We start from the raw sequence: 11,204 nt of genomic DNA on the forward strand, positions 1-11,204 counted from the left end.
CGATGACCCCTACACGTTTTTCAATTCCACCTACGCACCAAGTAATACGTCGTATCATGATTATTTCTGTTCTGTAGATATTTGGATGTTTACTGGATGAAATAACCACGCCAGGCACATCCTGATCATGCACGTACCCACAACTAGTATTTTTTTAAATATTACAACAGTATAAGAAAAAAGATTTCGACATATTGAAATAATAATATTATAATATACATATGAAATGTTTTATTTAAATTTAATAAAACCAAATTAATCGTCTATCTAAGTGAGAATACGTTGTCTCGTCATCTATGACTCTTTGCCACTGTTAGTAGTAATATAGGATGACAGATCGTCTTCAAACACAACAATTTATCATAGAATTCAAATTTAACACTTACATCACATTTTTTAAATAATATTTACCTGGGACGAGTAAATTTCTTTGCAAATATTTAACACGTTTTGGTCTTGGTAGATGTCGACGAACAGCTTGCAAAACTCTAAGTAAGTGATATCTTCGCCTTGCTGTTTGAGTTTGACTGACATTTTTAGAGCAGCGTTACCTCTATCATGCTGAGGATGACGGGTAAAGAAGATCGGCAGAGATAGCTGCATCCAAAAAATAAAAAGTGCAATATTATATATATATTATATATATTATTGAGAATAAGAAGAGAGAATAATATAGATTTTATATTAAATCTTTATTGTATGACTAATAAAGACATTATTATTATTATTACAATTTATAATTTAATGAAACATTAATAATATCAGCACCCACACAGTCCAGTGGATATTTATTGGTTGACTAAAATATCCATATGATATTATCTATAATATGCGAAAATTCACAACGCTTAGCCTACTTACACACGCATTCGAAATTCTATCAAAAATTATCAAAATACGTATAGAAAGGAATGTAGAAAACTATTTAATAAAGGGTCAATATTGTGTGAGAAAGCATAGAGGTACGAGATAAAAATTATAATGTCCTAATATCAGCTACGACAACTGGATTTGTAACATTTAAAGATAAATTTGATGAAATCATGGCTTTTATTGAGTCTGAAAATGATGCTCGTGAAGTGTTGGAAGAAGAATATGAGTGTCAAATTGAAGGTTTAAGTGAAGAAAATCCATTTAAATCCTGGGCAGAAAAAATACATGAAAACAGTAAGTCCCTGGTTCAAGAAGGATTAGGAATCAACCCTATGTATTTACCTTCTTTAATACCATATATAGAAAAATGTAAAAAATTACTGCCACTGTGGTCAGCAATTATGGTTCCCATATTCGGTTTTGGCGAAGAAACTTCAAGCTCTGCAGCAGTTGAATCGAGTTTCCAGAAACTCAAAAATGTTACCTTAAATCACATAGATTTGCCAATGAGTATAGAGTCTCTCTTGAACATCACATAAAATCACTTCGCGGATCATCACTTTTAAAAGCTGGACAAAAATGTAGATCCATAAGTGAAAACTCAGATAATCTATTCATAAATAAGCAGGATAATATCATTCCTGATAACAATGACATAGAAGATGACGTTTACAAGTGTCCTTTGTGTTCCACTGGATCTTTGCCATCAATTAATGGTGCTCATAAATGCACAATGTGTAAAACACCAGTTCATGCTATTCCAAGTTGTTCTTCACATATCGAAGGAGATGAAAGTTTACGGATATGTAAAAATTGTTCAGAAGTTAGGAATGTCGATCTAAATAGAGACATGGAATAAGAAAACAAAAAAAACTTAAGAGTAATTCTTATCTTCTTCCTAACACACATTTACGCCATCTTGATATGAATGCTAGAAAAAATATAAAAACGCTCCCTTTCCTCAAAGATGAATTAAAAAGCCTTAAAATTATAAATATTGATGGTGCTATTATTTTAAGCAATACGTGTGCATTTGATGCTGTAGTATCATTGATTATGGTGGCATTTTGTGATAGCAAGATTTTTTCTAATGAATTACTACAGAAAAATACAGTATTTATAGAATTTATATCAACAATTTTGAAAAATAGAATTTCTTATACACAAAGAGCTGAATTGATAGCTGATCGATTAAACCCAAAATTGGAGACCCTACAAAATGATGTTACACTTCTCATCTACAACAGCCGTGGAAGTTATAAAAGCAATGTTGGTTGAGTTTCCTTCAGTTATTGAGACAGTCAATTGTTCAAACAAGGAATGTGAAAAACACCATCCATATCAACGATCAGTAAGCTATATAACATTCCAAACAAAAAATGGTCAATTGCATGAACTACAAGAGTTTCTAATTGATCGCATCCGTACGGAAAAATTGGTATGTGTACAATCTAAAACCTCTGAATCAACACGCTGCAATGGATTGCAAACTATAGAGCCTACAATATTGCCAGTGCACATTCTCATTGAAATAATCTTTTGGAAAGGTATGATTATCATTTAAAATATTTGGATACATATTAATACAATTTTTCTGATGCTTATTTAGGTGAAAATATTGAACACATTGTAATGGGCATGTATTAGAAGGTATTATAACCGCTTTTACTTATTCGAACCATACTATGCGGTTCTCCTTGTAAAAGCATTTAACATAACAACCTATGAGCACAAGACGGTGGTTTCTTCAATACGACAACAACAACAACTTTTACGACCACACCCAAGGCACCTGCGAGTTCCGTATACTGACCAGATCAAAGGAGCTGACAGCATATATAAGGGAGACAGGAGCACAGCCTGATCAGATGTACCTGGACCAGCAAGAACGAAGTCACTTCACGCCAACCAGCCATTATACACCGCTACACCGCTACACCGCTACTACCACGAAATAGTTCTACATAATACTATATTTGATTGTTCTATATTATTAAACACATATTATTACTTTGAAATTAGTGTTATTATTTCAAATCACAACATCGTTTGGATTCTGAAAGGGCTGCACGTAACAACAGCAATTATGCAGGGTGTACAATGGATATACATTAAGCTGTGTGATATGCCTCAAGTTTTAAATATGAACTCTATTTCATATGAACTACGAGGAGTGATATATTTTTGTAGAGGGAGAAGTTTACTTCGGAATACAGTAGGACATTACACAGCTTACGCAAAAAGATGCGGCAAAAATTGGGAATTATTTGATGACCTTAAAAAAAAGCCAATACCGGTAAAAGAAACAACACAAGTATCGTGTGAATTATTGTTATACACTATTTAATCCAAACCATTAAAACAATAATAATGTAATACACAGACATTGAATTTAATTTATATTAATTATTAAAAAATTGATTACTATAAATATTATCTAGTATGCCTATAATTACAATAAAGAGAGTAAATAATAAACATATTTGTTACATAATTATTATTTTCATACTACTGTCCTTTCCATATTAAAAATGTGTTTTCTTTGAGATATTAATTTCCCTTTTATACTGTAATATCGTAGAAGTAACATTAGTACCTACATATACAATTGCATATTATATGCTAAATAATATATAGTATTGAATATGAAATAATGTAAATAATGTGTTAAATGATGATTTTTAGAAAAAACATGTTTTAGAAATAATAAGAATTTAAAAATAAACATAAAAATAGTGATAATAAAAACAAATAATTATAACAATTGATTTATAGTTATAAATATCTAAAAAAACAAGTGATACTTAAATTAAAAATAGTGAATACCTAGGTAACATCATATAACAAAATATTATCAAACTATATAAAACTGTATTTTTGGTATTTAGTAAGACGCCGCTACAATTTATAAATTATTTTATAAAAAAATTGATAACTATATACATTTGTAATTATATGCATATTTCCATTTTTTATATTCTGTTTTTGGAATAACGTTACTACCGCCCCCCCCCCCCCCCACTCACAAAAATGGATTTTTCTCGTAGAACGAGTTGCGTACAAATTTCAAAAATGGTTGTACAAATTCATACTAATTACGCACTTATTATACATAGTAAAATATTAATTATTTTTAGAAGTAGGGGGGCTGGTGTAACGCACGTGCATTAGACTCACATATAAGTTACGTACATAAAACAATGCCACGTCTTCGTGGACGAGGAGGAAATATTGGTCGACAGACTCAGCATTCACAATTAGTCCAGCTGTTTATGAGGAGTTCAGAGACATATTAGGTATAACTTTGATACTTTAGAGTTAAATTATAAAGTTGCGTACAAACATCACGGGGTCCGCAATCTACCGCAAGTAGATTGCCTACCTGATAATATATTGCTGCGAATCAGAATTTTTATTCCAGGCAACAGAAAAGTTATGATATACCTATTTTGAACACCATACACTGCATATTAAATAACGAATTGAACAAAGTTTGAGTCATATAGAGTTGATACATTTAATGGGATACAAAGTGGATCAGCTAGTGTATATATATATATGCAACTTACGGCAAATAATACATCGGAAGGAATTTTGGTTGTGAGCAACAAAAGTCTTTTTCTAGAATCATCCATTTCAGTCATTTTTTATTACATTTATCTCTTATGTATAACTTCTTAATACGTTTTTTTTAAACATAAAAACTAATCAATAATAACTATTAAAGAAAAATAATTTTAATAGCGTTACCATAAATATTAAGTTGTAAAACAAATAAATCTAGCCACTATATATTATAATAACAGAAACACAGTGCATCGAAACCTCGCGCTCTATCAACTTGATCTGCATTGATCCAGCTGTAAGATACCACTTCGACCGATTGCTCATCAATAAACTCAATTATGACAGTTATTTTTTTTAATTTCCAATTGTAGGCAAATATTTTCCTTCTCTAGAAGAATCTATAAATTACATGAATATTTATGATTAAAATAGAAAAAAAACTATTTTACCATCTATGTTCAATAGTTTGCCACTTTTTTTTGTCCAATTTCTGTCTATAATAGCATCATTATTAGCTTCTTTTACTTTATAAACTTGTGGCCAGTAAAATGTATAATTATTAACTATAAAGATTAAAGGAGTTGTTCTGACTATCACAATTTAACCATGTTATTGGAATATTATATAAATTATGTTATTCTCCGAAACGAAAACAACGGGCGTATATTTAAGGGTTAAACTAATACACAAAGTAACTAGATGCAATATTTAAATCTTCAGATTTGGGAATATAACAAGCCTTTAAACTAAAAACTATTGACATCATACAATTCTAGTTCACATAAGATATTGCTGCACTCCACCATACCAACACCAGGTGAGGGACATGGGATTTCATAAAGTAGGATGACATATTCAAATCGTAAACAATCTAGAAATATTTTACCATTTATAGACAATATATTTTTAATAATACAAACTTTTCAGTCATACTTTACTACACAGTCATCTTTTTTTACTCTTACTTTTTAAATTGGAAACTCTTAAGATAAACTGTTTAGTAATATTAAAATAGAATATTTAATTTTCTAGGCAAATTATCTGGGAGTGGTCCAAAAAATGATGACCGTCTAGAGCAGGCTAATAAATTAAAGATGAATTAATGTCGGAAATATCGCAGTGTCATTCTTCACTGATACGAAGAATACATGTGAATTAGTGGAAATCGTCCAGGTTTCACTATCTTTTTAAAATTTTGAAGATAATTTTCATACGGAAATGATGATAATCAGTGGCGCCCAGACAAGTAAGCAAGGAGTGCAACTACATGTGCTCTCGTGGTTGGTGGGTAGGTATAGCCGATAGTTATAGATATTAGATACCTAGATAAAGTATTGGCGTAAAGTATGACAATGCTACACATAAACTTGTTATATTATCTGAATCAAGAATAATACAATATTCGAATATTAATGCTGCTAGTAATCTCGTATATTATGAACTATAATTATAACTGCTATTTAATTATTATATTTTTGTATACGTTAATAAAATGGCAATACGGGTATAATAAATTGCACCGCCACCCCACTTCATGGTGAATAGATACCAATAACAAAGTGTATATTAGGTGCTTATTTTTAGAAATGTGTTTCACTTGAACTAACCAGCCAGCAACCACCCTACCAGGCCATTTGCTTCATGATAATTATTACGACCTAACCGATAAACCGATAATCGATGAGTGAATTCCACACTTTCCACTAGATATTTTAGAGAATTTGTTGTCATTTATGCTCGATCTACAGAACTTCAAGTGCTTGTATGGAATATGCATAAAGCATTTTGTGTTCGTCAAATTAACTTATCATTTATTCAGTTGAGTTATTATTTTTAGTTAATTAATATATTACATTTTAGTTAAATTATAATAAAAAAATTGTCGTTTATTAATAAAGTATTTAATTTACGTGCTGGAAACAACGTCTACTCGAAAGGTAAGTTTCATTGTTTTTAAATAATTGTAGTCAGGGATGAATCGAAGGGGGTCATGGTGTAACACCCCCCCACTCGGAAATTTTCCGTCAGCAAAATGGAATTTATTTTCACCTGAATTAAACCAATTTTTTTAAGACGAGGAAAGGAAAATTAAATAAATTGTTTAAATGTTAATATTGTATTAACTCAGTATTTTCGTAATGGGTTATGGAGTGAATTCAAAAAGTATAGCGAGACTGCGAGAATAAAATCGATAAACCATCTATTTCTTTTTTTATTTTATTCTCTCTCCGTCTATTTAAGATGCCCGTATGCAATAAATGTTCCGTTAATATTACTAAAGCACCCTCCATAAAATGCATTGATTGTGACTTAACATGGCACGCAAAATGCCAACAACTCACTAAAGAGGATATTGACTACTTAAAAGAAGCCAATAACATATGGCGATGCAGCAAATGCGCTAGCGCCAAAAGAGCCTCTCTTAGACTCGAAAATCCAACCAACTTAGAAAGTAACGAACTACTTGAGATCAAAGAAATTATTTTACAACTCAGGGATTGCTTTCAAAATCACAAGGACGATACAGCCAAAAATTTTGAAATTCTGAATACTAAATTCAACGCTATTGATAAAATTATCACAGAAAACCAAGCACTGAAAACACATATATCTCAATTGGAAAAACAGCTGATTGAATCCATAGAACGTCGCCAAATCGCCAACGACATTATCATTGATGGTGTCCCCGAAAATAAAAATGAAAACTGCGCAATACTTATTAAAAATATTGGTACACAGCTAAACGTAAACATAAATGACTCTATGATTAATGATTGTCATAGAGTTGGTTTTAACCATAATAATACGCGCCCTAGAAGAATCCTAGTCAGCTTTAGTAACCGCCAAGTTAAAGTTGATTTTCTCAAAGCTCGACAAATATTTAGGAATTTCTCTAGTAAATTTATTGACATCCAACCGGATGTACCCATATATATTAGAGAAAACTTAACAACCAAGGGAAATAAATTATTCAAAGAAGCCAGAGACCTAAAAAACAGCTAAACTTTCAATTTGTATGGACAAAAAACGCAATAATCTTCTTACGCAAAAATGAAACAGAAAAGATAATACGTGTCGACAGCGAGAACACAATTCAAAACATCAAAGGACAATATGAAGATTTAAACTTCTAAAACAAAAATTCGTAAATACTAATCTCACATATTTATTACTATTTTACTATATATATCTTTCTACTCAAATTGTAACTCTTATACTCATAACATATCATATTATTTGCTCTTATCTCACTCAATTACCTATCATTATTACCGTGTATCAAACCTTTTATAATCACTATTTTATTGTTAAACATTTTATCAATTATTATTTTTTAATATTAGCCTTAATGGATTTATCTGTTAACACCATATTCATATCGATCCCAGAATTACAAAGTACAGTTAACCAGCCTATATTACTTTCTCTCAAATCATTATTTGAACGATATCGCTATCTGCGTTTCCATAACAATAATAGGCTCTACGATCAGTTTTACGTTATAAATAACAAATTGTATATTATATCCTACACCATATTATAATGAATGATAACACTAATTACGCATTTGTACATGAAGACGTAAATACCGCGAACTCGGTTAATTGCTCTTTTGATAATCTAGATACCTTAGTATACAAACAAAACTCACTCAATATATTGACAGTAAATATCTGTAGTATTAAAAAAAACTTCGATGAACTATGCATTATTCTTGATAACATTGAAACCAAATTTGAAGTGATCGCTTTAACCGAAGCATGGCTAGGTTTAGATAACATATCAATTAATAACTTCGCAATAAACGGCTATACAACATACTCCACCAAAAACAATAAAAATCAAAATGATGGTGTTGTAGTCTACTTAAAGGACACATTAAGTGATATCATTGTTACCGAAACCAATACACAAGCATTAACAGCCCTAGAGATTTCTTTTAGGATGTCAAAAATTGACTTCTTGATTTACGCGATTTATAGATCACCCAATAGTAATACAGACGTAACTTTACTCGAGCTTAATGATATAATACTTTTAAATTCCACTTTGAAAACAGCTAGTTACAAAATGTTATTAGGTGACTTAAATGTTGATTTAATCAAGCATTCTAAAATACGAGAAGAGTACCTACTGACAATGGCACAGTTCGGGTTTGCATCGCTTATCAATACCATCACTAGACCAATTTCAAATACCTGTATAGATCATATTTTTATTAAAACAAAGTCACATACTAACATAGTACCAATAATTGTACTCTCTAACATTACGGACCACTATCCGACAATATATTAGATAAAAGAAATAATATGCCAAATCCACTTAAAATATTAAAAACTGATAATCAAAAACTATCAAACTCAATTGAAAACCACAATTGGTCAGAAATACTTGAATTCACTGATGTAAATAATGCCACTCAATATTTCACTAGCACTTTAAATAACCTAAAAAACCAAGCCTCGGCTGAAATATCCATCTCTTCAAAAACCAAAAAATTGAAACCATGGGCAACTACCGCGATTATTAACTCAATAAGACAAAGAGACCGTCTTCATTTACAAGTCAAGAAACACCCCCTTAATTTAAAATTAAAAGATTACTACGTAAAATTTAGAAACAAAATTACAAAAATAATAAAAAATGCAAAGATCCTTTACTACAAAGCAGAATTACTAAAATCTGGAAATAACACAAAACTTAAATGGCAGACTATTAACAATATCTTAGCAAAAATAAGAAATCAAGTAATCTTAAAGAATTATTAAATAACTCTAAAAACAAAAATGATTATACTGATGAAAACCCTGAATATGTTTTATCTGAACAATTTAATAAGTATTTTACAAATGTAGCTACCGATTTAATTACGTCACTAAAAAATCGTAAAAATACCTACAATTATACTAAAAACTTCGACAATAATTCGCAAAACAAAGTTTGCTTTAATAAATTTGACCCAATCACTCACACTGAAATTTTTGAAGCTATCTCTAAATTAAAAAGCGGATCTTCACCCGGTCTTGATAAGATATCCTCCGATTTACTAAAAAAACATAGTTTAACATTTTGTAAACCATTAAGTTATATTTTTAATCTATGCATATCACAAAATAAAGTACCAGATGCCTTTAAAGTAGCTATAATAATCCCCATACATAAGAAAGGGCCTATCTCAACTCTCGAAAACTTTCGTCCGATATCAGTTATCTCAAACATAGCTAAAACATTTGAAAAAATCATAAAAAAAAAACTTATATTCTTCTTAGAATCAAATAATCTTCTTTTTGAATATCAATTCGGTTTTAGACCTCATAGAAGCACGGACCAAGCAATAGCTAATGTCACAAAACTTATCTATACCGCACTCGATGAAGAAAAAAAATGTGCTACAATTTATTTAGATCTGGCTAAAGCCTTCGATACAGTGGATCACGATAAACTTCTAAGTAAAACACAGAATATAGGCATAACTGGACCGGCCTTGTCTCTCATTAAATCCTATCAGCTAGAAAACAGAAAACAGAGGGTAAAAATAAACAGTACTATTTCTAGTGAAAATATTAGAAAATGCGAAGTACCTCAAGGTACTACACTATCTCCTGTTCTCTTTAACATCCATTTAAACGATATAAAATTACTTAATTTAAATAGTAAAATAGTGTGTTATGCAGACGATACCGTACTGATCTGTATTGTTAGTTCTTGGAATGAAGTATTCCAAAACATTGAAGTCGATCTTAAATCTATCTATAATTGGTTGAGCGATAACAGTTTATTTCTAAATCTCAATAAATCAACCATCTTACTCCACTCACTGTCTGAACAAACTTTACCACCCATACACAATATAAAAATCCACGAATCCAACTGTAATACATTGGAAACCTGTGATTGTAACTCGGTTAATATTGTCAAAAACTGTAAGTATTTAGACATAGAAATGTGCTCTGATATGAAATGGATAAACCAGATTACATCCGTCACAAATAAACTAAAAAAAAAAATAATCATAATGAAAGAATTACGTGAAATATTACCTTTCAAAGACATCAGAACTATATACTTAACACTATTCGAGTCAATAGTATCGTATGGCATAATCGGATGGGGTGGTGCCTACAACAACGCCCTTCTACCGCTCCAGAAATGCCAAAACACTCAGGGTCGCAAACAAAAAAATTGGAGATATCAAACCGAAAAACTATTCGAAGACTTAAATGTCCTCAATATAGAACTCTTATACCTAAAAACAATCACCATATATATGAAAAAACATAATCAGTTGATTTCTATAAACCATGGGGTCAACACCAGGTACCTATGCAGCTAGTAAATTTTCCTTAGATTGGCCCTCAAAAACTAGTTACCGAAAAGTTCACTATTTTTTGGGAACACAGATACTTAACTTGATGCCCAATGATATGATTAATTTACCACTACCCATATTCAAAAAAAAATTAACCACTGGCTACGATATGAATATGTGTGTAAAACTTAAAATTGTATGTAACATACTAATTTAACGTTTGTAGTAGTTACTGGAATTATTTGTATGATTTATTTATGAAAAACTCTTTATTTGTCTTTTAAATATATGTTACATGTACCTTAAAACAATAAGAATTATTTGTAATCTAAGATAACCCATGGGCCTCCACACGAGTTTTCCTCAGTGAGGCCCATTAATCTTTCGATATTAATTTAAATAAAAAATAAAACAAAAATATATATACTAATGTTTCAATGTTTTCATAGAG

General features: G+C 30.5%; 1 protein-coding gene across 1 annotated transcript in view; it reads right to left on the reverse strand.

Moving 5' to 3' along the window:
* The window catches only part of LOC100571709, a 37,893-nt gene extending 33,312 nt beyond the window's left edge, over nucleotides 1-4,581 (reverse strand). The window contains exons 1-2 of the mRNA XM_029485849.1: nucleotides 4,443-4,581; nucleotides 412-597 (exon numbers count right to left, since the gene is read on the reverse strand). Of these exons, the coding sequence (XP_029341709.1) occupies nucleotides 412-597; nucleotides 4,443-4,517 (261 nt within the window). The 5' untranslated portion in view covers nucleotides 4,518-4,581. The remainder of the gene's footprint in view (nucleotides 1-411; nucleotides 598-4,442) is intronic.
* Between the last annotated feature and the right edge of the window lie 6,623 nt (nucleotides 4,582-11,204).

This window comes from Acyrthosiphon pisum, chromosome X (genome assembly GCF_005508785.2).
Source record: "Acyrthosiphon pisum isolate AL4f chromosome X, pea_aphid_22Mar2018_4r6ur, whole genome shotgun sequence".
NCBI classification, from domain to species: Eukaryota; Metazoa; Arthropoda; class Insecta; order Hemiptera; family Aphididae; genus Acyrthosiphon; species Acyrthosiphon pisum.